Source organism: Varanus komodoensis, unplaced genomic scaffold (assembly GCF_004798865.1).
Source record: "Varanus komodoensis strain SLA01 unplaced genomic scaffold, ASM479886v1 scaffold25, whole genome shotgun sequence".
Lineage (NCBI taxonomy): Eukaryota > Metazoa > Chordata > Lepidosauria > Squamata > Varanidae > Varanus > Varanus komodoensis.
In genome coordinates, this window is record NW_025335661.1 from 8,103,509 (window position 1) to 8,130,445 (window position 26,937).

The window sequence follows — 26,937 nt, forward strand, 5'->3', positions numbered from 1 at the left end:
TCAATAATAGGATATTTGGCTCTTTCACACACAAGGAAGAAATCTCTTACCTGTGCATTCATGTGCTGGACTTCACTTCCTCCATGCAGCCATTTACACACTTCTGAACCAGCTTCTTGGAAATGATTAGTATATATAGCTCTTTGTTTCTGGTTAGGCTATGTAGGTTTGCGAGTAGATTACTGTGAAACTGATGGTTTCTATTGGCTCAGAGTAGAAATAATTAGCTAAAAAATAATTTTCCCTTTCTGGTTCAGAAGCACACAGCAGCAAAGATGGTTGCCATTTCTATCCTCTTGATTAAGCTGTGATGCTAGTTAAGCCCAAATGCTGAAGGTGTCTCTTTGGTACCTGATTATCTGCACCTATGGTAGTTTGGGGCAGAGCTCAACTGACAGTTATCTTACTGGCATGTTTAGAATCGAAGCTGAAACATTATGCACCTAGAAAAAAACAAATAGAATTAAAGCACTGGTTCCACGAGAATTATTGAAAACAACACCTGGTAATTTTATTGTCATATGTATCTACAGAAAAAAGATTTGTGGTCTCACCCCCTGACAAACTGACCTAATGTAGAAGTGATTATGCTTGACTCCCGTAAAGCATGAGAACATCTGGAAAAAATTCAAGAGGGACACAGGTCCCTGCAAATGAAGAGACAACCGCACAATAAATACATTAAAATTGAATATAAGGAACACTTGGATGCTAAAATGTTCTGAATTGAGCCAGTTCATAAAACCCCACTGTTCAATATCATAAGAAAGTATAGAAGATTTGTTTAATTCACTAGAACTGACATTGTCTTTGACCTGTGTCATAGTTGGCGTCATGTAACATAAGGGAGACTGTGTTACGATATTTATTCCTTTGTAGCAATATGCCAAAGCACTCATCTCAAGACTTTTTGGTGCTACCAAATTCAATCCACAGAAAGTTGTTGGAAATGAATAACAAAAGGAATTATTGGTCATATTGTCACCTATTCAGTGTTTCTGCCAAGCTGAGAAACCTCAGAATACTCTCACACAAGACTGTTCTCTGTGACAGCACTAAGATTGAACCTCCTCATTCTAAATCAAATTCTAAAATGAACAGATGTCATGTGTGGTCCCCCATATATTTTCCGTTGTGTCCCACTAAAGAATGGCCAGTAATTTAATGCAGGAAAAATGCTTTCCTTTCCCTCTTAAAATATGCTGCTATTATAGCAATGTATCTCACGGAGACCCAGTGTGCTGTGATAGGTTGAAAGAAAAGCAGTGTACTAAAAGTGGTTTGCACTAAACTGAAACACAGAAAACGCCAATACTACAATGCAGTGAAATATAGAAGCATCATCTTTCGTGTTAAGAACCCCCTTCTAAGAGCAAAACTGGATTCATATAAAACTTTATTGTCAAAACATTATTGGTTTAGCTTTCTTAAATATATTAAACAAAACTCACTCTGCTACTTTAATTAAGAAGTATTTGTCCCATCTTCCTGTTGAACATACTCCATGACACCTTTTGCTCATAGATGCTTTCTCTTGAATAAATGAAACACTAGTTGGGGTCAACTTCAGTAGAGTGCTCACCATAACACGCCTAGCATTCCTTGAAGCTGGTATCATTTCCTTTCACTTGGCACTATTGTGGAATATGTATAAGCAAGAATAATTCTTTTGTCTCAGCATGTCACTGCTATTCTAAAGAATTTTCCCCACTTATTTGCATAGCTGAGAGATGGTCAGTTTGTGGCTCCAAAGATATTTTGACCAACAACTTCTATCAGACCTAACTGGCATCCCAATTATTGGGAGGTGTAGGTCAAAACATTTTGGGGGAGCACAGGCTCCCCACCTGACTCAAATACACTTCCTCTGTGCTGAAGAGAGATAAACAGTGGAACATAGTGCTTTCTCTGCCTCTTTTCACTGCAGCAGCAAAACACAAAACCACGAACTGTGTAGCCAGGAGCTGTGGCCCTTTCCATATAGTTAGCTGTAACAAGTTTGCTTGTAATGGTAGGCGGAGAAAGAATCAGGCTGCAATAGAATGCTGAGTTTTTGCCTAGCACAGACAATGCCTGTAAATTTGGCTGCAGAGAAGACAGGGAAAAGAGTGGTACAGTTTCTCTGGCTTATACAGATAAGGTGTTATGTAGATATGGCCAAAGTCTTGACCGGTGTTCCATAATTTTCAAATGAAACACAAGAATTAGCACCATTTGCAACAGGGATATGGAACCTCGGGTCCACAATCCCAACCCAACCCTCCTTCGTTCCCTAGAAGGCCAGGAACTTTGCTGTGGTCTGTCTTACTGTCCCTCAAACTCTTGAGCAGTTTTCCCACATTCTAAAAGTTTGAAGTACCTCTCCTAAGGCTTAGTTACTTGAAATGAGATCTTTAAGCTAAAATATGCTGATTTTTGGCCCTGTCCATCACAGGTTTACAGCCCTGAGAGCATCTCCAAAATTGAGTTCAGCTCCCAGACTGAAAAATGTTCTGCACCCCTGATGTATAACTATAGCACAATGTACTGCATTACCTCATTTTATTTTGATAAATGTTCAAATTGCCCTTAGCCCTCTTTCATGCAGACTTGACATCTGCCTACATTTCGGCGTTGTTCTTGCTCATCTTTGAGAGTCCCTGAGAAAGAGGTTGATGTAAATTGTAACTCTGGATTCACTGTTGTTAACCAGAAGCTGTATTCATTGGTAAAAAACTGGCATGTTCCTCTTTGGCCCTGGCATTCGATAAAGGGTGCTGATCTGAAGTCTTCAAGGCAGCTTCCAGTAGACATGAGAGACTGTCCACCTCCCTGATCACCAGACCCAGTGTGCTGAAAGGAACAGGCAAGAAAGATGTAAGATACCACACATGTAAGTTGATAAAAAATTCCACTGGGTTCACTAGGACTCTCACTGGATCATAGCTTCAAGGTACAGTCCTAGCCACTGTTATACAGATACAGGTGAAAGTAATACAACTTCTTAGAAGAAGAAAAATTGTTTTGGATTGTAGTGCTACCCTCTGGTTTTAACAGTTATCGTAAGATAAAATATTCCTTTTCCATGCTTTTGGCTTGAACTTAGCATCTATAAGCATTATATGCATTATACAAAGACTGGCTGAAGGAAAACTATTAAGAATATGGCATCTGTGTAAATAGAAAGAGATAAGGAACATGGAGGAAAAAAATGGGTTCCCCCAGATATGCAACTCCTTCCTCTGATCAGAAAGACAAAGCTACTCTTAAAACAAATCTGGGCTAATATTCTATAAGAGAGTTTTAAGAGGTATGGAACTGAGTCTTCAATTATCAGTAGGAGACAGAGTGAGAGAAAGGTAATTTATTGTAGCCTGTGCTTAATATCCAAATAACTATTGTTAGTTCCCAGTTTGGATCCTGTTTATGGGATAACTATACAACAGAAGGGACCACAACATCATCAAATGATAATCTGAAAGAATGAAAAATCTTCAGTGAAGTAGCAAGTAAAAACTTCAGTTATTGTTTGAACAATGTGTGAGCTCATACTTAGTCACTTTGTTGATACAGCATTCCATAGCAGACCTAATTAGTGTTCAGTCTTACCATTAAGAAAGAATAACCTATCCAAAGACTTCTCCAGTTCAACGGACAGGGAGGAATGGATTGATCTTGGCTATGAACTGCTACAGCTTGGGCTGGAGCCTCACATACAGCGCATCTGCTAATGTAGGGTTTTATTTCTTCATCAGAGAGTGGCATCATGGGCAAAGGAGCTGCACTTGATAGCCAGTAAGTTTTATCATTTCGACTTGCATAGTAGCAGACCTGGTTGATATTGCAATAGGCAAATGGCATGGTGCTGAACACTGGGAGGCAAGATCCAGCCAGACCTTGAAAAAAGAGAAGAGCCAGCAATGTTTACCAATCCAAATAACAAGACATTTCTTTAAGAAGAGGTAACAGCTAGTCTTCGATTTTATCTCATCTCTTCAGCACCAGGGAAATACTTGATGGATACGGGCATTTGGGTTTACTGGGTCAACAGGGAACATTCTTAGAGCTTCATAGAAATGTTAGAGTGAGAGGTCCAGGGCCCTTTTTGCCCTCCATACTCACCTGCAAGCACTGCAAATGGAGTGGAGAAAAGAAAAGAAACACAGAACAAAATGGTATCTAGTGCTACTACGCAGCACCAAAATAAAGCAAGCTAATATTTATTCTTTTGGTGCTCCCTAGCAACTCCATATGGCATCAAATTGAGGGGAGTGAGACAGTAGGGCTTAGATTTTTGGAATTTTGTGTGGGTGCCAAGGAGGGCTGGATGCTGCCCACAGGCTGTACATTGCCCATTCCTGCTTTAAATTGAAATGGGAAGTGTCACAGCTCATTAGTAGAACACATAAGGTTTCATGTTCTATTTCTGGCAACTCCAGACAGGGCTGGAAAAGATTTCTGTCTGAAATGTTGGCAAGTCATTTTAGACAGTATTTGAGCTAGGGAAGCTGCCATTAACAGCCTGAGAATTTGCTGGCACCTCCTATATTTAGTTGGTGGCACCCTGGGGTTTTACAACTTAGTTTCTTCAGAGGATGCATTAAGGATGTTAATACTTAATATACACACATTTTAAAATACTAATTTTAAACTATTGCAGTCACACTATGGTTTTAGGATGCTCTCCATTTCTTTGATAAAACAACACTTGCTTAAGAACTAGCAAAAAGAGAAACAAACACAGATATGCTCACGCGTATAAAACAACAACAACCCACCACCTCTACAAACAGCAAGATGCCTATGGCACCCATCCTTCAGGAGAAGAGTTGAAACAAGTGCCCTGGAAGGACATAGTGATGGGAGTTTTCAAAGATGGTCCATAGTCCCATTTCCCATATTCCTCTAACTTGGTAAAACAACACAGGCTCAGCTGGCCAGAAGGGCCCCAGCTAGTCACATTTGGCATCTGTTTTGCAGATGTCAGTTTCTAAAGGTGCCATTCTATGTGGCTGCCTGTGACTTTCTGAACTTGGAAGGTCATGGGCATACAATCGAGTGCGGAAGGAGTGTAGAGGCAGAGATCGCATCTGTGCTTCCCTTGTCCTCAAAAACAGACTGAGGAATAGTCTCCAGCACCTGTCCCAAAGACTGTCTTCCTTAGCAGTTGCAGAAAGAGCCCAGGTTGCAGCATGGACTCTGCCATTACTTATAGCCAGCCAGTCTGCCAGCCATAGGGTTATGCCCTGAGTGTATTTTACAGATTAGAAATTGAATGGATTGTTAATTCAAGAATTAGGTCTCACTAAACCATCAGAAAATAAGCAGCGCTGGTGTGTTTAATCCCCTGCTAAGCTGCTGGTGACAGGTGATTAGAGGTTCTCTAGCTTGCCATGGATTGTTTCCATCTTTTTTCTTCTGCCCATCCTTAGTCCTGCACTCTCTTTATCCTTCCTAACAGTCTTTGTGGCACACCTCCTCTATCCTCCTTCCCCTTCTGCCTTTCTTGCCTCATGGAGCACCTGTATTGAGGTGTGTGCATGTGCCCGCACCTTATCTGCAGGCTTTGCAGGGGCTTACCTTACTTTTTAGCACAAAATAGTTGAAGGGTTTATTCATTTTCTTTAACACTTGGCTGCTCCTCATAAGTGGGCAGAGAGATGGTCTTCTTCACAGCTATGCATGATAATGTTTGGGTGGGCATGCACAGCCCATTCCGCACCATTGTGATCCAGGATGTAGCCATTTTAAGCATTTCCTTGCCTGTTTTGTGCAAAAATTCCCTTCCCCTCCATGGGAAGAAGGAGGTAGGAAAGCTTACATCTCCCCCTTCCCAGTAGCCACAGTTCTGAATTGGGTTTTTGACAAGGATAATCAGTGTTTTTTGACCAGGACATATGTAGCCCTGAAAGCTGTATATGTGCCTATCAAAAAGCATTTTAAAAGGAAGCCTGAGTTTTGACAGGTCTTAAAACTCCATGCTGTTATAAATGGCTTCGATTACATTTTTATCCTCTCCTGAGTGCCTAGAATCTCAAGAAAGAGTAGAAAAGTGGAGGACACTGAGAACAGTCAGGTACAGAGAAACTCCCTGGGAAGGGAGTAATCACTCACCACCCATTTCTGCCAGCAAAGATCAATTCAACAGCTTTGTTTTTCACTCAACAGTTTACCATTTGACTACTGTCAAATGAGACAGAAAGGAACAAATTAGCCTGTTTATAACCTTACTTTGTCAATGTCCATGGATGGTACCTCCAGTACCTTGACAGGAGACACGGCGTATAAGGCAATTTTGAGTAATTGGCATAGTCAGAGTTCAGACTTGCACAACTCCAAGCTATTGTGTGCAAAACTCAGGCACAAGTTTTTAAAAAGAAAAACTAAACAGATGGTGATCCAATGTGGTGCTTTGGCACTTTCAAGGTTCTGTCATCGGCTGTCACTTCAGAATAAAAAGGAAAAAAAGTTGCACAAACTGCAAAAGCTGTAGCCATCACAGTGGGGAAGACTGAGCCAAGCTGAGCCATCTCCAAGTGCTGCTTGGGCACTTGGTTTAGTGCTTATCAGTGGCAGTGGACTGGGTAAGCTCAGCAAGAGGGGCAAACAATTTTTGCTGCCTCTGTTGAGTGGCTCACTTGCCACTTTCCTTTACCCACAATGGGGTCAATCATCTGGGTTCAGATGATATGACAACCCACAGAACGAGCTATCAGTTAGAGTCAGGACCTGGTCAAGATTCAGATGATACGACAAGCCACCATGTCCAGTCATCTGTCAGGGGTTGCCATGTTGTGTGCACCCTGTCACTATCTTCTTACACCTACCTCCTCAGAATGCTCTATGGGGGTGTAAGACTCACCAAGGTCTTGATTATGAGCCTTCTCCTGCCCTTCAAGATACAGCAGGCTGTATCCAGTCCATAATGTTGGCATTCCCTCTGGGCAAAGTGGTTCTGCATCTGACTGACTATGAAGAACAATCAGGAACCCACCAACAATTCTGGTTTCTGGTCCTGGTGGTCCTGGCATCCCAGCTGGGCCTGGAAGACCTTATGGGATAAAGAAAAGATAAACACATTATATCCCATTTTATAGCGGGACTCAATTTGGTTTGTCAGAATAGGATTTACTGATGTCAAATTAGGCTTCATATTAAACAAATAAAAAAAGCTCATTTGAGTATGGTAGTGAATGGGATGGCAGATTATGTACTCAACTTCAGATTTCGTTGGTCAGAAATCTAAAGGTGTTAGGTGCCTTGACATCATGTTTTAGAGACACAAACTGGGCTTCTAGAAGCAGCTTCAACGAATGGCTTTAGCTATAGGGGTCAACAACTGGTGTAAAAGGCTAATGCAATGATTTGCAAATGATTATCTTCCTAAAAGGACAAGCAATGATTTTTCATTGTAGAAAACTTACCTTGTAGCCCAGTGTATCCTTTTTCTCCCATGTCACCTTGATCACCAAAAGGTCCTGGTGGCCCAGGCAAGCCACCCTGACCTGGCTGACCTAAAATCCCTTCTTCGCCTTTCTTTCCTGAAATATAATACATTTGCCTATAAAGATAACTGTAGTTCAGTTCTATGTATACATAGCAAGTACATTAAAAATAAAATATTAAAAAGGTGGGAATGAATTCCTGTAAAGTAATAGCATCATTCTTCTAGAAATTATTCAGAACAATTGTGTCATTTTTCTTGATGGATACTGATTTTTTAAAAGTTTCTCAACCCATTATCTAGAGCTCTCCAATTTGATCTGGCAATTTGAAAATCAAAAATCTTATAACCTGTTGGTGAAAAAAAGTAAAGCATGACCAATACTCTTAAGAATGATAGTTCTATGTTATGCTGAGGACTGACTCAAACCAGAGTAACTGGGTCTTTCTATGCAATTGTATGCAAAAATTTATTTTTTTTTATTAAAACATTTCTATGCCGCCCCATTCGCCGAAGCCTCGGGGCGGCTCACAACATAAAATAAAATACAAAAATAACAATATAAAATAAATATTTTATTTTATATATTTCTTCATTTAAATATTTTAAAACAATATAAAATATGATGGTAACAATATTTTTGGTATGGATTAAAAGCACAATAAGAATGCAATCCTTAGGGATTGTCACTCAATAGAAAGAGGTGTCTGAGCATAGAACCCTCCATATATTTTATGCCCTGCCAACAGGAACCAAGCAGGGTGAGAGGGAATAGAGGTGAAAATGCCTCTTATTCTTTGTTTTCTTTATATTTGCAGCTAGACAAACTTCTTGGCTCATCTAGGTGACTTGCCTCTTGGTAGGCAAGATCCCTGCCCACCAACATGTCTCATTCTCCCTCTTCAACTTATAAGGTTGCATTTCTTTCTGTGGCAGTTGTGGGGACAGATCCCCGACTGGATCTTCTCCTCCACAGCCCAATGAAAATGTATCACATCGCTGGAAACTTTAAAGTGGGCACAAATGGTATGACTAATACAAAATGTGGTAATATGAAAGAAGTTAGTTCATGACATGTGTGACACAAACCTTCCCTAGGAATGATGATCTAAGAGTCTTAGAATGGTCCATAATAGCTTTCCTGGAGCCTTTACCTCTTCCTACACACATTCCAGAGTCACAAAATCTTTACCTGGCGGGCCAGGAAAGCCTACTGGCCCTCTTAATCCTGTGAGACCAGGTGATCCTCTTGGACCTAGAACTCCAGGAGGCCCTGGAATCTTAGGACATGAGTAATCGACTGTTCCAGCTTCACCTGGCTCACCTGTAATGTGTAACAGCATACAAATAGGGTTTAAACAGGAGAAAGGATGGAGCCCAAAAAGAACAAAATTTGCAGCAGAAAATTCAAATAGATTCTAATTTATTTGGGCAAGTATTCTTCTAAGTAAAATTTGACAAACTAGCTCTTTATGTTATTGCTATATTTTTTAGAGGAATGGGGACCATAGAATCAGGATATAGTGGGCTGTGACATCCACATGATCAGTATGGGAACTGCAGAAGGTTTCAGCAGGGATTTAGATAAGAATTCCCTAACCCGCTGTTCCCCAGATGTCTTGGACTTCAGCTTCCATTATTTCTGTTCATTGGCCATTCTGGCTGGGACTAATAGGAGATAAAATTCAAAACTTCTAGGATGGGGGTGGGCATCGAGTTGGTGAAGGGTGATTTTGAATGTTATTACCTTCTTTGACATAGGAGTATAGATTCCAAAGCATGGTTGTATCGGGTATGTTGTTATTAGCAACTTTAAGGCACATGAGGACAAAGAGATCTGAGCGTAAAGCAAAATAAACAGGTACGCAGAGAAAATACTTTTTAAAAGGCACCCATCCTTCCGTAGCTTACCTCTGCAACCTGATGGATTGAATGCCGAATATCAGATCATGACAGCCATTTCCCATATAGGACGGAAACACACATCATGCAGATAGGTTAGTAAGATCATGGAACATGAACTGTAAAAGCATTTGCACATGCAGAGCTGACATTTTGCTGCCTGGGGCAGAGGAGCAAAGAGTGTCCTCCCCAAAGCATAATGGGTTTGATCTGGATGCCATTAAACTTCGAGTAGACACCTTGAAATCAGTGGGAAGGGTAAATAATGACCACTTAAGTACCATCAATTTAAATGTGCCTGCTTTAAATTTTATTTCATTTGGCTCAAACCCCATAATAATAAATCCTTTGGCAGCAACATCCAGTGGCTGGCAATAGCTCTCCAAACTTGGATAATGGTGGGCATCCTATTGAGGACTGAAGAAATGCAGATGTGAAGGCTACCTCCACACTTCTTCCCTACAAAAGACGTAGACAGCTGATTGTGGCTCTCTAAGGGTTCTGCACCTCCTGATGAGGACTGGCTGAGGTGTTACAGGATAGATTGTAACCCACAGACCTTCACTCCACCCCTGGAACGCACATGCAGCTCCTGATCCATCTGGGCCTTCCAACCTCAGAGGCATGGCTGGCACAGAAAGGACCGCAAGAGCTGCAAGGACAGGCAGAAGCTGTTCCAAGGTTGGAGTCACAGCTCCAATGTGTTTCCAAGTTCCACCTCAGTCTGCCCAGTGGCAAGGCCAGCCCAGGACCTGCTATACTATTTATTATTTGTTATTATATCCTGCTTTTTTTCTTATAACAAACTCAAAACAGCTGACATCATTCTTGGCCTCCTGATTTCAGTCATATCCCCATAACAACAACCCTGTGAGGTAGATTGGGCTGAGAATCTGTGACTAGCCCAACGTCACCCAGTTGGCCCCTTGACTGTGTGGGGACTAGAACCCGGATCGCCTCACTACCAGTCCCGCGCTCTTCAACACTACACCACACTGCTCCTGCTGGCTTGCATCCTAACATGCTTTTGACGAAATATACAAGCCTTGTGTTTACACTCAGTGAATGACTTGGAGCAGCCCCATGCACATAATCCTACTTCTATTTTTATTTTCTGCTATTTTCACCTAATTTACCACAAGCATTTATTTTCACTATCTTCTAAATTTTCTGCTCTCCCTTACCTAGAAGGAAAATCTATTACAAAATTGCTGGATTAAACATTATATCAGAAATTTGCTTTCCATACAGTGTTCCTGTGTGGAAAGTACATGAAAAACAAGCAAATGTCAATAGCTAAATGCATTATTATTCTTTTCAGATTTTCACTAGTTTCATATTCTGTTTATGAAACATAACTGGCAGTTTTTCTTTTTTTAAATCTCAATATTTCATTAATTGGTCCATCTGCTTAGATTAATTCTAAAACTCTGGCCCAGGACCTCATAATTAAAGAAAAGAAATATAAAACTATAAAGAAAACTATAAAGAAATATAAAACTAACTAAAAATATAAAACTATGAGTGAAAAATAACTGCCAAACATAACTGTTGCCTTAATCATTACTTACTATATAAGCAATGGCTAAAACAGCATGGCCTATTCATCTTTTCAGCTATGTAATATCCCTTTGCAAGTGATATATCTAAAGACAAAGTTATTAAAAGTCTAAGAATGAGCTGAAACGGAGTACATTTCATGAACGTTTTCTGGTCTTCCCCATATCTCTTTAACTCATCAGGGCAGTAAACAGCAAAGAAACCATGGAAAAAGTTAAGGCAACTTTTTGTGGGGGAATGTGTTTTTCAAGCATCTTTCTGGTCCTACTGATGTCCTTTCTTAATGCTGGAAAATGTGTTGTCATTCCCATGTGCATCCAGTCTCCAGTTCACTCTATCATATTCTTCATACAAATATCTGCAAGAACTACGTTGCAAAATAGTGCAAGTAGAAGTTTTTTGTTTTCCATTGAGAAACAATTCCTTATATCTGCATCCAATACTATACAACACATATTGTTCTTCTGGAAATTAAAAGAACTGAATTAACACAAGGGCTGCTCCATCAGTACGTATAACATATGAATGGGTACTGCTGTCCCAATGCCATCAGCCGACTGGGATGCTACAAGGGAACAGTATCAAACCTCAGCACTACTGGCAGAGAATTCAGTAGATGTGGCATATGTAAAGGTCTCGTGTGAGCAGAGATGGATTCAGCAGCTAGAACTGCGGATTTAACATACTATCTGTCAAATGTGATTTGCAGAATAGGCCTGTCTCACTCACCCTGCCCAGCAAGATGCTTGCTCTTTTGGCCAGCCACAGTCAAGCTGGACTCGCATGCTCCCTCACCCTAGATGTATGGCTGGACAGAATTTTACAACACTGTCATGAAGTCTGTAAGTAAAAGCTTAATAGTTACCCACCTTTTGCAAGGGATAGTGGCATGTGATTGTGAATTCAAAATATTTAGTGCATGCAAGAGGCTGTGAAAAATACTATGAATTACCTTTGGGACCCACAGGCCCAATTGCTCCTTGATATCCTTGATCCCCAAACTCACCAGGGGCACCAGGGGGCCCTTGAGGGCCAGGGTTTCCTACTGGACCTTAACAATGAGATAATTTGTATCAGCATCCCTCTTCCATTAAAAGAAATCAAGGACGTTATATTACAGGAGTAACACATGCTAAACCAGTACCCTCAAGCCATACCTTTTAAGCCTTCTCTTCCTTGCTTTCCTGGAATACCTTTAGGCCCAAGTTTCCCAGGTGGACCAGGAATCCCAGGTGGGCCAAATGTCCCACAGTCACCTGGATCGCCTTTAACAAGAATAGTAGTTCCTGAAGTGCCTGGTTTGCCAGGAAGACCTGCAATATGAATGTACCAGGGTGTCTTAACTGTGTATGACAGAGCATAGAATAACCACAAGCACCCATATCCAGCAACGGAAGTGTGCAAAACTCAGAAGCAGGCCTTTGCATACACAACCTGGTTCTCTGAGTTGGTAGGTAGATGGGCAGGTGAGCAGGGAGGCATGCATTATTGATTGGGATGATCACAGAGACATAGGAAACTGTCTTATACTGAGTCAGTGTTTACTGACTTGTAGCAGTTCTCCAGGGTTTCAGATAAAGGTGTTTCCCAACTCCACATAAGATGCCAGGAAATTTAGCATGGTCATATTTTATAGACAGCAATCCTCTGTTTCGGAGAGCTGGCAGAGAGGAGTCCTCTATGTGAAGATACCCTCTATTTGATAGGCTGCCCACTCCAAGTCTATTTAAATTCAAAGAATCCTAAGGACCAAGCGCATAAAGGGCCTTGAACTTACCCATCAACAGTTAGCATCCTTTATGGTTGGCCTGGAGTGGGGCACTCAGCAAGACCATACTGACACAATCTTACCCAGGTCCAAGTGAGAGAAACCTCCATTTTGCCTAGGGTTACAAGTGTCTGCTGAAGCTAAAGAGCAGGTCAACTGGGTGCTGGCATTGCAATGCAGAGGCCCTGGCTGAGGTTATCTCAAGACCAAGTGCCTCTGCTTATCCATTCTACTGAGTAATAAACTGCCCGGGTGCCTAAACCATGAATAATCTCGGAGCCAGATGAGCAATCCCTTGGTGGTGGCAAGCGTACCAGTTTCAGCACTCCTCCACTTGACCTGGGCCTGTAACACAGGTGCCAAGCAGGCACATGGGCCACTAGTCAGTCTTCTCCAGGATGGTAAGATGCATGGTGTTTCAGTTTAAATTAGCAATTATTTTTGAATTTGCACCTATGCATATACATTTGCACATGCCCATGTTATGCAATTTGGTGTTTTTTTTTAGTCCTCTTTTTTGGTGATGCATTTCCTCTTTGTTTGAACCTAGGGTGTTGTGAATGCAGATTGCATTCTTTATCCTTAAATCTGGATCTTTAGTTCCTCCTTTCTAGGTAGAGGTGGAATGAGAAGATTACACCTGATTTTTTAACAGTTTATTTTTCTGCAAAGACCTTTGCAGCAGCATGCAAAGTAAAAGTGCAGTGAAAGATAATTATCTGATTACCTATTCCAGCTGTACTGGGAAAGCCTAGCACTGCAGAAAAGTTTCTCAGGAATGGGACTAGCATATTTGGAAGGGGCTACCTTTTATTTTTGTTAATTCATTATTGAAATTATCAAAACATTAAAAAGTACCTCTAGCGCCATTTAAGCCAGCAGGGCCTTGGTCACCTGGAGGCCCAGGAAGCTGAATTTCAGAAGGCAGACCTATTGGACCAACAGGCCCAGGAGCACCTGGCCTGCCTGTAAGAATAAAAATAATCATGCTATTTTATATTTCAAGCATAAGATATAAATATTCTAATACTGACCAACATGATACACTATCAGATTCCAGCAGAAGTTTCTCTTACCAAATATTATAAGATAGCTTCAGCTTATATTTGTAGTGTGGGGCCATTACCAAGCACTATAGTTACCTAAGAGATGCATTTTATAACATAGAAACAAAGCTAGATTGCTCTGTTGTTATACTTTATCTATTTATTCTATTTCTTTTCTATAGTGCCCCATAGCCAAAGATCTATGGGAGGTTACAAGAACCCATTAAAAACAAAATAATAAAAATAACAAACACAAAATTAAAAAAATTAAACAACTAAAACATACAGCAACATGACCCTGTAAAAAACAACTGGAATGAGTAATCTGGGTGACCTCATGCCCCTGGGTGACCAGGTAAATCTTTAAAAGGCTCAGCACAAAAGGCTGTCTTAACCTGGCACTGAAAAGATGAGGTGGGGAGGTTGTCCTAGAGAAGGCGGCCACCACAGAGAAAGCCCTCTCTTTTGTTGCTACCTGCTGAGTCTCCATCAGAGTTAGCACTCAGGAAAGCCACAGAAGTTGAGCGTAGAGAAAACAGGTTCTCACCAGGAGGACCTAAAGGCCCCACATCTCCAGGAGGCCCTGGGCAAGAGAGGCCTGGAGGTCCAGGTTCACCTCGGTTGCCTTTTGGTCCAACTTCTCCTATGCACCCTGGAGGCCCCACTTCACTTGAACCTTTATGAGTAAAAAATTGCATAATATTAAGCTTTATCAAGATATTTAAACAGAATGGAAATTTAACAGAAGGCTTTCCTTCCCAGGTGGAACTATCCATTTCCCAACTCTTCCGGAAATTCATACAGAGGGCTAGTTTTGCATAAATATATAAGACATTTTCTCAGTCACAGAGCTGGTAGCTGGACCCACTAGCTGCCTTCCCCTGTTGCAAAGACTTCCCTGCATTGCCCACTAAATCAAAAGCCCACCTACCAACTGCAAAAGCCCCATGCCTGTTTGCTACTACCAAAGTTCACTCACTGGACATACATTTTCAAGCAGTTTTACCAAAATATAATGTGGTACCCAGATAACTATATAGGATTTTGTCAAATTCAGGGGTAAACAACTAGCCTGGGAGAAATAAACTTCCATGCCTTCCCCACTTCCCATAGCTGCCCCTCCAGCTGAACTGGTTTTGGCTTGGATCCCGGCTGTTATCTACATGGATGGGGGGCAGGGGCTCCACCATATTTTCTGGTCAGCAGCCCCCTGTGCCTTCTCAAAATAAAAGTCCATAGTCAAAACAGCAGCCAGTGAGATGCAAGGTGCAGCAACAAGGGAATATTGGGAATCTCCCACACGTGCTTGGAGTGCTTTCCTAGTACACACAAGCATTTCTGAATTCCAGCCTCTGTCTTTGGTCGGATCAAGCATGTCTGTCTGGAACTGCTTTGTAGCATTGCCCCCCCACACCCCCCACCCATTGCATCATTATTTCACTCAACAAAACTTTTAACAAAAAAGAAACTAGCCAGAACATTTATTACGTCAAAAATAGTTTTAAAATGTTCAGTCTAGTTTTTCATTAAATTAGGTTGACAGATGGAGCCACACTTCACAGGTTTCTTAGATTTAAAGGGTGGGATCCAAATCCAGGTGGCCTGGAAAAAGCAGACCTGCCTGTCACCTGGTCTCCACGGCAGGCCCCGCAGCCCTCTGAAAATCTTGCACAGTGAGTTAGGAGATGCAGCTGAATGGGAAGAGCTGGACGATCCCCACCTACCAGGTGTCACATCTTCCATGAGAGAACCTTGCTATGCTGTTGGAGAACCCTTGACAACTAATAAACCCATCATTTCATATTTAAACTTGGCATTTTAAAAAAATAAATGGTGCCATGTTATGGCTGGCTGCGGCAGCTGGGAGTCTGTCTAAATATGCATAGGATCATCTCCTCAAACTTAAATTTTCCTTCTTTACCTGGAGGTCCTGTTGAACCCTTTTGACCCTGCAGTCCATTCAGGCCATTCAATCCAGGCAACCCTGAAAGGCCTTTGAAATATTGCAGAAAAGAAAACAGGAGATTAAAATGTTTGTTTTGCACAACCCAGCAACCACCACTCAGATTCATGTTAGCAGCTTGTTCATCAGCATGTTTAACTGAAGAATTTATATGTCAGCATGTTTAGCCAAAATAGACTGTTCACAAAAGTGAAGAGTTGCTTTTCAAAAAAGAAAGGGAAGTCATCATTCCTTCTTTTTGGTTCATTGACAACAGATTTCCTGGCAAATTCATAAAGCAGTCCTAGCCCCTGTGGCAGTCTGTAGGGGTGGTGGTGGAGTGATAGGTTAGGACGATACAAAAATGCCCCTCTACTCATGAAGCAGTTTATCTGTCCTAGTATACCCCCTGGCCCTGTCCACCTATGGCTGCAGCAAGCTCTGTGTGCAGGGATCAATTACTGGCAATGTTCCTCCAAGTGGAAAGGCCTCAGATAAACCTGAGGGCTTAATTTATTGTCATCTATTTAATTTATGGGTCACCCTATAGCCAAATGAAAAGTGAAAATGAAACCAATGAAAAATCCATGTGAGGAAGCACATTAAAAGTCCAGTTTTCAAAAGCAGCAACAAAACTTCAGTATTTAAAAGAAATAAATAAACGAGCAACTAAAAACATGGAGAAGATGCTAAAATGCAGGATATAATGCAGCATAAAATACGTACATTAATAAACCAGTCAGCAATCAAAGTATTTTTACAAGTCTTGGAAGAATCAATAGGTTTTTATCTGACAATGAAACAAAGAAGGCACTGCCACATAGCTCTGGTGAGAGCCTTTCACAATTTGGAGGGCACTATACAAAAGTACCCACAATATCTCAATGTGTAGGGTAGGGGTACTTTGATCAGAGCCCTGGCTGACTATGTCAAGACACAGGCAGGAACATTAAGTAAGTTCCACCACAGATGGAAAGTCTTCCTGATCACCTGAATGTTCCACAATTGGCCTCGGTAACTACACCAGCCTGAAACAATTAATTTACCTCTTAGTGGTTTCAAAAGACAAAGAAAGAACCTCAGGGCAAACAGTGGAATATTGCTCTCCCTAACCTGCCACTGGAAGCTCCCATGGCTTGGGAAGTGGTAGTTCACCCACCATCTCATTCTCTCACACCTACACAGGATTACTTTGCCCCTGGTTTTTAGCTATGATCATTTAAAAATACTCCTGCAATATTTACTTTGTAATCTCCTTTATAGTACTTCAAACAGCTTTTAATAAAATAGGTTAGAAATGCATTCTCATATTCAAAGTTTTTTATCTCTTTAAGTGCAACATCTGAATATGAATAACTAGACAGATTTCTCTGTAATTGCTGTGCTTGTGATATTCTTTCATCCAGCTTGAGCCACAGGACCAAAGAAAACACTATTCTTGACATCAGATGGTTCTGTCATCTGCAGTCTATTGTTTATATTGTATGGCACGTATTTTGGAAACATGTAACATGAACAATATTTCCATGCGTAAGAATTAACTCTGTCTCTGGCATAGGTAAATATTAAGAGTTGTAGTCAATTAAATCCTATTTGCTGTTTAAATCTCTCTAGATCCTTCAACCATGAGAGATGCTTTTGTTTGCTTTGCTGTCTAGGCAACTTCTAAGCCTTTGCCAACAATCCATAACAACATTAACACTTAGGAGTCTTTATTTACAGCATTTACAATGTTACATTGCCAGATGTAGGCTAAATTGGCTGAAATGCAAGAGCGTGGTTATTACTCCATCTTATAGCATAAATCCGCAGCTAGCCTTATTTAAGTAGCAGTGACTTTTACAGCTCAAAGGTGATTCACAAGAATGAATCACATTAATCAATGTGATTAATGAATCACATTAATCACAACTATAGAGGCAGCAATTAATAATTAGTTAAGGGTTGGGTGAAAGGGACTACCCAATAATAATATTAAATACATCTGAAAAAATGTTTAAACAAGACCTCTGGATGTGAAATTAGGAGGAACTACAATGTTCAGATTTATTTCTTTGAAAGTGCTTAATTCTTTTAACACAGATCCAATTCCTTTATCTAATGTGTATTCAGTACTTAGGCAAAAGCCTGCACCAATTCCAGGAAGAGCTTTGGTTATTCACATGGGTTGCTGAATACCTCACAACTTATACCCTTGTGGAACTTTCACATTCATTATGATGCCCCATTTTCAGGAGCAACTCAGGATGGCATGGCCTGCATGGCAGCTGTGAGCCTGTTTTATAGATGTAGCCCAATGCACTGTGCAGGGCCTGTGCTACATGGGATGTTCTGTTACTATCTGAATGATGCTTATTTGTGGGTAGGTGAAGCTCCTTTGCTCCTGTGCACATGGTCACACTGCTCCCTGGCCAGGATTGGCTGTTGGTGGTATCTTCCCATGGGGTGGGGAAGATATACCATTAACATAGTATATCCCCAAAGTCTTATAGATTGCAAATATTTCTTAGGGATTTTCCTGACATGTCATCTCATCTAGCCCTGGCTGATCTCTAGTATAGGGAGATGACCGCGGCTGCTGAATCAAATGCTCCTAAAGGTCCTCCCCTCTCTCTCTTTGAGGAGCTGGGAACAATGAAATGCAAGAGAGAGAGAGAGAGAGAGAGAGAGAGAGAGAGAGAGAGAGAGGGAGGGAGGGAGGGAGGGAGGGAGGGAGGGAGGGAGGGAGACTAAAGTGCAAATGGTGAAAGAGGAATCCAACTGATCACAGGCTAGAGCCCATTTTAGAACACTGTAGTGGTGATAATAATGATGATCACTGCAGTGGTGATGACAGCAAAGAAACCTTACTTCTCTGCACTGATGTGCTTGCTTCGTGCCATCCAGTAATATTCCTCTGGATGGAGTAATGCCTTCCACAATGGACACAGGACAGCATTTTTCTTTAGGGGTCAAATTTCCTCAGGGGTAATCAGACAGAGGTCTCATACTAGCAGTGGGTAAAGTCTAAGTGGGAAGACCCCCTTATTTCCCTCTGCCCTCCTTTTTTCTCTCCCCTGCTCTTTCTGACACATCTTCCCTCCTTCCTCCGCTTTCTCACCCCACTAGCTTCTGGAAGAGCAGATGACAGCTCCTGCTAGCTGTCTGCACTGACTCGCCACAGAAAGCCTCTGAAATTTGCTCAAATCAGGCTCAGGGGGTCACAGTGTGTTCCACAGTCTGCCAAGGCAGGGAAATGATAGAACCCTCAGTGGCCCACTGTGACAATTTCATTTATTACCTTTCTATACCAGCCCATAGTCAAAGTTCTCTGGCCAGTTTACAATGATTAAAACCTTCAGAATACATGATAAATGACCCAAGCTACAAAGATAAAATATATATATAACATACCAAGAGACCCATGTCTAAAAACTATTTTAAGCAAAAAAAGAAACAAAAGCCTATTGAAAACCTCAGCATAGGCTGCCAAATACCTGAGAGAAGAAAATCTTACACTGGCGCCAAAAAGAGTAATTTTGGTGCCAGGCGGGCCTCACTGAATAATGATTTCATAATTAGGGGATCCCTACTGAGAAGGCCCTCTCCCTTGTGACCACTTTCGAAGCCTCCCTTGGAGGTGGCAGCTGAAGGAGGACATTATATGATGAATGAAGTGGTGGTACAGAAGCTCCATCAGATATTGCAGTCCTGAGCTCTGTCAAGACCAGCACCATGAGTCATGCCTAGAAGCATTTTGTTGATTTAAAAAACATTCACATCTATTTTGATTTGGACTCCACTTTTGAAACAAGGTCAAAGAACTTGTGAACTGTGCAGAGGGCTTTGACTATTAGGCAGTATGAAGATGTGATAAATAAAAATGGAGGATGTTGTAGTGTTGCCTGATCAAATTCTCATGGATACTTTTCAGACTGTTTATCTGAAAGACATTGGACTGCATGAAGAAGTGAGACAACCACATGCATGATTGACCTTTGCTGATCTTAACTGCTTAAAGCAGCAAGATCAGATGTATCAAAAGGAATTCTTGGAATGTGGTACCATGTAGTGGTCAGATTTTGGACTGGGATCTAGCAGATCCAGGTTCTAGTTCCCACTGAGTCACAAAGTAAACTGGGTGACTTTCAGCCAGCACTGACTCTCTCCATAAACTACCTCACTGCCTTGAGTTCCTTGGAGTTAAAAAGGGGCTATAAATATAATAAATGAATAAATGAAGGATCTTGGAGGCTGTCGAAGTCTCCTGTAGCAAATAAGTGGCTTCCAAAACTTTCACCAGATGCTCAGATGGCAGTGCCTGCTGGGAGTGCTGCTTATTAGCTTCTGATGATATGCAGCTGCAACCTTACCTGGAGAAGGCGGATTTAGCTTTAGTCATCCATATTTCAATTACAACTTGACAGGTTTGCTGTAAAGCATTGTACACAAGACTGCCTTTGGAGACAGTATGAAAGATTTGATTGGTCTCAGATGCATTGATTGTATCTTATTAAAGCTTTTAGAAATGGTTGTATTTGCATATTTCTAAATTATCAAAATCAATGTTCCTTTAAAAAAAAATATCGGTGCTGTACAGTGGGAATGTCTGTTACCCTCCAAACTTGCAGAATTATAGGCAACTTATGGAGGGCGCAGAGTCAAAAGTTGCCTCCTCGTCATTCCTTCAACTCAGCAAAGCAGTGAGACAGACAATTTGGGCCATTTACCTGTGCGCTTTGGAGGAGGAGGAAAGGAGGCTGAATCACTACCATGATACATTGCATCTTGGTGGTGCAAGTCCATCCTTTCTTGCCCCCTGGAACACTCCTTTCTGCACCCACTATGAGACGAGAGTGTGCCAAGTGTGGAGTCCTGACAGTGATGTTGCAGCTGTTTTTTGGTGTTGGAGTTGGGTCCTATGACCCTCAATACACTGTCTAGGGGCCATACGTTTGCTCAGTTAGTATGGTTTTATGCTTAAATTGTATTCTTTTAGTCAAAGAGCATAAAATATAATGATAATAATAATAATGACAATAGCAACAAATGATGATGATGATGTTGAGGTATAGATATTTGCATCTGAACGGTGATCTTGTGGTACTGTTATATATACAACAATATCTTTGTCTAATCAAACAAGTCAAACCATCTTTTATTGCTAATTGCAATCCCACATTTAAAGCATGCTAAATGTTTGGTACATCAGATTACACCATCAAAGTCAGTACCATGGTGGTTAACCTGGCCTGAAGCCATTTACACCATTCAAACCATTGGATTTTAGTCCTGTCACTTTGAATCGGGCCTGGACTTCAACCAGCAGCCAGTGTACTTAGAAGAGGGCTGGCATTGTGTGTTTTCATGAGCCAGTCCCCAGTAACACACTTGCTGCCCTGTTTTGGATCAGTTGACCAAAGGGCATTTTCAAAGTCATTCCCATACATAGTTATTTTTATAACTGTATACACAGTTATAGTCCCATATATAGTTACATAATTTCAGATATACAAGTCTGAATGTTCCTTCACTTTAAAAATTACTGTATAAGTTTTATAAGCATTTTATTAAGATTTTGAGATTTGAATCATCTCTATGATTGACTGCAACTTATGTGTCTATGTTATATATTGTGTGGTTCTGGGCCAAACAAGGATAGGATACGCATCCACAATAAACTCTCTCAATGTCTTTTAGGGGTGGTGTTTATCCATGCAGAGTCTGAAAATTTGCTCTCAAAGAAATAAAGGCACGCTCATAATTTGGTAAGCTATCCTTTCAAAATACAAATTTATGTCTTACACTTCTACTGTCCATGATATATGCCATCTTTAAGTCCACACAATTCACTGTCCTATGCCATAAAACATCAGAATGTCACGTTTACCTTTTCTACCTGGGCTGCCTGGTAATCCAGGCATACCTGGAGGTCCCAGAAGTCCATGGTCCCCTTGTACACCTGGAGCTCCTGGAAAGCCTGCCACTCCCTGAGCACCTACAGATGGAAGAGACACTTCCCATAATTAAACAGCAATTCCTACTCCTTGTCTAAGATGTTGTATGTCTCCATTTGCTTTTTTATTTCAAAACATAGTACAGGGGAGTACCTAGAAATTACGGAAAACTAAGACTGTGTCCATGCTGGACTGACTTTTGACCTGCCAGACATCAGTTTGCAAATGGTAGCAGCAGCATATCAAAGCTCAATCCAGGATGAACTCTTGGCATGCCTTCTTTGCCATATGTTGCTGATGTGATGTAGTAGAAGCTGATTAGTTGTCACATCTTAAAATGGTTCTTTGAATAAGGCCCCTCATGGCCTTCAAATTTCTTATTGTTTCATTGCTCCATTATTAATTGCCCTTCCTTCACTGACATCAAGCATTATTACCTGTAATAGCTTGTTTTATTTAATAGTACTTCAATGTTCCTTTCTTTAGTTGTACCTCACCTGGGAAGCCAGGTGTTCCTGGATATCCGGGTAATCCTTTCAGTCCCTGTCTTCCTGGTCCCCCTTGGACTCCTGGCATACCTTGGTCTCCTGGTAATCCATCAACTCCTTAAATAAGAAAGCATATTTTATTGAAAAGATGTGCAGCAGTGCACATTTCTATAGTGGCAAGTTCTATTCATACACGTTATTTAGCAAAGAATTTTTCATTTTCAGAAACATTTCAGCCTAGTATTTCAAGAAGCATTGTTCTGTGTGAGAAGCAGAGCTCTGGGTAACAGTCCCCTCAATGCCTATGCTACATTGCAGTATCAGCTCATGGGAGAATACAGCTTGAGTAATAATAGGCATGCATGTGGGCAGCAACAAAGTAAGCATAACTGAATATCCACAGCAGAAACAGTGCCAGGTTTAAGATGAGTCCTGCTATCCTGCATCATTGTTATCTGCCCAGCCCCATGCCCATACTGTGTAGCAAGAGTGGGCAGCAGTGATGGGGACAAATGGCTATACTAAAAAAGCTGCACATTACTCCTCAGGCCCACCTATACTGGGATGTGAAGATCTGAGCTGGATGGACACGGCCACTGCAGTCTTCAATTTCCCACAATATGCCTGGGCCCTAAAGTAGTATCAGAGATGGATACTACATTGGAATGCGTCCCTCTAACATGACCTCCTTGGGAAGTTCCTCTTAGGAGGAAGAACTTGCAACTCCAGAGCCAGACATCCTCATGGAACAGCTTGCCTCAGAGAACATGGTCTTGGTTCCTCAGGGATGGTGACTTCAGATCTGCATCCACAAGAAGCTCAAATTTCTTAAGCAGAAAGGGATGCTCATAGCCATCTAGCCCCTGAGTCATCCTCTCAAGAGTCAGGCTAGTGGGGGGGGGGGTCCTTTAAAAAGAAATGCTTGGCATTTAGGAAGTCTCCTCATGAGCGTGTAACATGATGAAACAGAGCCCTGAGTGAGTGAAAAATATGCTAAAAATGAACAAAGGCATTTTATTTAACTAACACATCTTTGTTGAGAAAACTGAAAGTATTATCACCTGGCAATCCTAGATCTCCTGAAGGACCTTTCTTACCAGGCTGGATTTGGTTAATGGCTGGGTCACCTCTGCTACCTGCAAACATTCAAAGTGGAGATTGCTTTTGTGAGGAAGAACTGCCCCTACTGGATTTGTCAACACCAACATCCACACTTGTTCTGCATCTGCAACCATTTGAAGTTTCTAACAGCTTCATTGGCTGTAATCTTGAAGTCATTTAAAATATATTAGGTCCTTTAAAAGATAACTTTTTAGTCAGAAGAGTAAGTTTCTGACTATCTGCAACCAAAAGACTGTTAAAACAGCTATCCATGTTTGTTGGATGGAATGATCAGAATGAAGAAAGGCAAGTGAGCTGTTAGTCATCCCTATGAACACCATTTACAAATTTGGATTCCTGTTTCAATTTAATTATTTAATTTTGCAAAAGAACACTCTCCTGCATAGATTCAATTTCTATGCATAGGATTGTGCTGTTAATCTAATCGCAATCTGCTTTAATCATAAAAACTTTCAATAACATTTCCTGATGTTTTATAATATTTCTCCTTAATTATGTACATCATCTAAACTTGGCTGTCTCATTATACATTTATTTTTCTAATGCATACACATAAACCTGAATAATTCTTATGAATTTGTTCAATGTATTGCCATTTTATCATTACCTTTAGATCCTTTTGCACCATTTAGTCCTGGGTTTCCTGGAATCCCTGATAATCCTTGTTCACCCTAATTAAAAGAAAATATGTGACCATTATTATACATCAAATTTATGCATAATCCTTCTCATTTTAGGAATTTTTATATGGAATGATCTCCCCACTGAGATCAGGAAGGATTCCAGTGTGGAGAGTTTCCATTAAAAACTTTAAGCTCAGTTGTTTATCCATGCTTCCCTACCTGCTAGCTTTGCAAACTATAGCTGATTATTTTATTATATTTTATTGCTGTATTGCCTTATTGTTTTAATGTTTGATTAAACATGCAAAGTGGAAAATGACAAGTTATCATCAGAATCTACAAGCTGATTCAAAGTAAAAATCAGCCTGTCTATCTAAGTCTACTAAACACATATTTCTTACCAATCTTTAAGACTAGATTTCCCCATAGAGTTAATTTTGCATATGAGAATAAGTCAAATTGCAATCAACATGTCAACGTGCACCACACCTCTCTAGATGCCATAACTCTAGAAAGCAGTTCTAGAACTCTAGAATCTGTTTTAGTATAGTGAGAAGCCAATGCAATCCATCTGGGTAGAGGAATCAAACCTGAAGATTCCAAACTGACCAGGAAGAGGAGTCTGGTCAAAGTAGAAAAGACAAGAATCAGATAAACCTGATGATATAATGAATGTGTGGGAAGCCAAATCTAATCTACAATCAAAAGTTTCATCCTTTTCAAGCATATTCATGACAGAATGAATTCTCTTTAAAATGTGTGGAAAAAAACATTAAGCATCTGAAAATACTTGCCAAGTATGAATGAAAGATTGCCATGTAAAACCTAAACAATCTGAGATATTACATTCATTTTAGGTATATTTATTCTACCTAATGATAAGGATACCCTTCTACCAATGTCCCATGAAATCTCCTTAATCAACAAACTCATAGTTAAAGATTTAGGATATATCTCAAGGGAAAAGTATTCCCATTATGTAATAACCTCAAGAAAGTCTAATATGCCAGACAGTTAATACTCAATGGGGCATATTTTCTCTAATAAATATCAGTTCAGATTTTTAGTTAACAGAATAGCCAGGTAAATATCTAGAATTATCATCAACATCAAAGCTGGGACAGGTGACAGGAGTTCCAAAATATAGAAAAGGTAGAGTTGTTTTGTCTGATTTCTTCTTCTCTCTCTTGATATGCAACCTGTGTTTTGAATCCCTGCCACTTGCTTTTGCCTTGGTTCTAATATTCATGGATTTAGAATATAGAATATAAACTTATATTTTTGCCGACAATTTTCTAGCATTTATTCAAATGAGATAAAATTTACAGCATTTGTGTCTCCAAACCTCTCCCAGTTTTAAAACTAAAAGACATTTGTGTTTTACAAGTCAAATCATAATCTTTGATAATGCAAAATGGTTTGCATGTAAAGAGCAACAATATAAACATAGTATTTAGAAATGACTTTAACTATTCCTAACCAGCTGCTCCCTCTTTCTGATCCTTCCTATAGAAACTATTGTTCCAGATTACTTGAACAGAGAGGGCCTACCTCAAAATGCCATGTTGCCAGGAGCAGAGCAAATGCTCCGGCCACCTTCAGCCATTTCACTGGGGCTTGCTCCTATTGTGCATAATGCTTCAGGCTAAATAACTTTACAGTTTGCTGCCCTTGTAAGGCACCCATCACATTTTGAATGAAGCAGCTTACTTACACTGCCAAAACATAGGGCTAACACTGTGGGACAGGTATTCCAGTATACAAACTACAGTTAAAATAGATGGTCCAAAACAGCACAGTAAGGCTGTTTTGAACAGAAGAGTGCACTAAGGTTAAATTGGAATCTAAAAATAAGTATAACTGTTAGCAAAACATAAGACTTTCAAGCCCGGTATTTTCAGCATACCTGGTCACCTTGTTGTCCTTGAAAACCTGTTATTCCTCTCAAACCTGGAGGCCCTGGGAAGCCCGGTAGCCCTGGAAAACCAACCTGCCCCACATCACCTGGTTCACCTTTTCGCATTCCTGGAAGGGCACTTCTTCCTGGTAATCCTGGGATTCCTCTGAATCCAGGGCTGCCCTTATCACCTAAAATCATTTCAAAGGCTTTTTATATATTGCTACATTTTTAAAGTACAATCTTTAAACAAACAGATGCAACTTTCCTTGAAACAAACAATATCAGAAAAGCTACAAAAGCTGAAATCAAAAGGAAACTGTGAGGATATTGTGCAGCAAAAATGTTTTGTTTCATGGCATGCAATGACAGCTTGAATAAAATAAAATATGCAGTCATGACTCACAAGGGCTTAAGTATTTTTTGTTTAGTTGAACTTTCAAGCAGGGTTTTTGTTGAAGTGCACTGGTACTGAAGTCATGCTGAAGTCTGTTCAGTAGCTAATGTGTATTAAATTTTGTAATACTCTGTATTTATATTGACCTCACTGAATACCAATGAGAAAAGCTGTACCAAATCTCCTGGAGTGTTGCTTATATGAAAAATGCACATACATCTCAAATAATAAAGTAATTGATTATTTAACAGTGGTTAGTAATTTACTGATCAATTCACTGCTAATTAACCAAAGTAAATGTTGGTCAGCCTTTAATTCCAGTAAACTTTTACTGGGAAAGGAATTTTAAAAACTCAGCTTAAGTTCAGAATTATCAGTAGGGACAGGAACCTGGATCTTCCAGGTCTGCAGTTCAGCACTCTAACCACATGTCACACTGACTCTCTCATTATTCACTCCTGTCTAACTTAAAAAAATAAAATCTTTGTTTACCCTGCATTCCTTGTAAGCCATTGTCACCAGCAAGGCCCGGCTCCCCTTTCTGTCCTTTCTCTGCCAACACAGTAATGCGGCCATCATCCCCTTGAGGTCCTGTTACACCTTAGAAGTACAACATATTGAATGTAAGCAGCTCATGACATCATAGCTTCAAAGTCACCCAACCAAGCCACTGGGATCCTGTCTAAAGCCTAAATCTTCACCACTTTGAACATATTTTAAATATTAGTTCGACCTTTCTAAGGATTCCTTTTAATTAGTTTCTCTTTCAGCATCCTGAAGAGAAGTGCTGATCAAAACAGCTGCAGGAGGAGTTTGCATCCCTGAATAATTCT

At 40.5% G+C, this 26,937-nt stretch overlaps 1 protein-coding gene across 1 annotated transcript in view; it reads right to left on the reverse strand.

The window, feature by feature from the left end:
* Positions 1-2,564: 2,564 nt before the first annotated feature.
* COL4A4 (collagen type IV alpha 4 chain) overlaps positions 2,565-26,937 on the reverse strand; it is a 72,335-nt gene continuing 47,962 nt past the window's right edge. The window contains exons 31-47 of the mRNA XM_044432834.1: positions 26,597-26,704; positions 25,717-25,898; positions 23,795-23,858; positions 23,127-23,201; positions 22,075-22,182; positions 21,511-21,618; positions 15,621-15,692; positions 14,247-14,375; positions 13,512-13,619; positions 12,043-12,198; positions 11,838-11,936; positions 9,335-9,343; positions 8,616-8,747; positions 7,404-7,520; positions 6,842-7,030; positions 3,589-3,875; positions 2,565-2,832 (exon numbers count right to left, since the gene is read on the reverse strand). Of these exons, the coding sequence (XP_044288769.1) occupies positions 2,569-2,832; positions 3,589-3,875; positions 6,842-7,030; positions 7,404-7,520; positions 8,616-8,747; positions 9,335-9,343; positions 11,838-11,936; positions 12,043-12,198; positions 13,512-13,619; positions 14,247-14,375; positions 15,621-15,692; positions 21,511-21,618; positions 22,075-22,182; positions 23,127-23,201; positions 23,795-23,858; positions 25,717-25,898; positions 26,597-26,704 (2,207 nt within the window). The 3' untranslated portion in view covers positions 2,565-2,568. The remainder of the gene's footprint in view (positions 2,833-3,588; positions 3,876-6,841; positions 7,031-7,403; positions 7,521-8,615; positions 8,748-9,334; positions 9,344-11,837; positions 11,937-12,042; positions 12,199-13,511; positions 13,620-14,246; positions 14,376-15,620; positions 15,693-21,510; positions 21,619-22,074; positions 22,183-23,126; positions 23,202-23,794; positions 23,859-25,716; positions 25,899-26,596; positions 26,705-26,937) is intronic.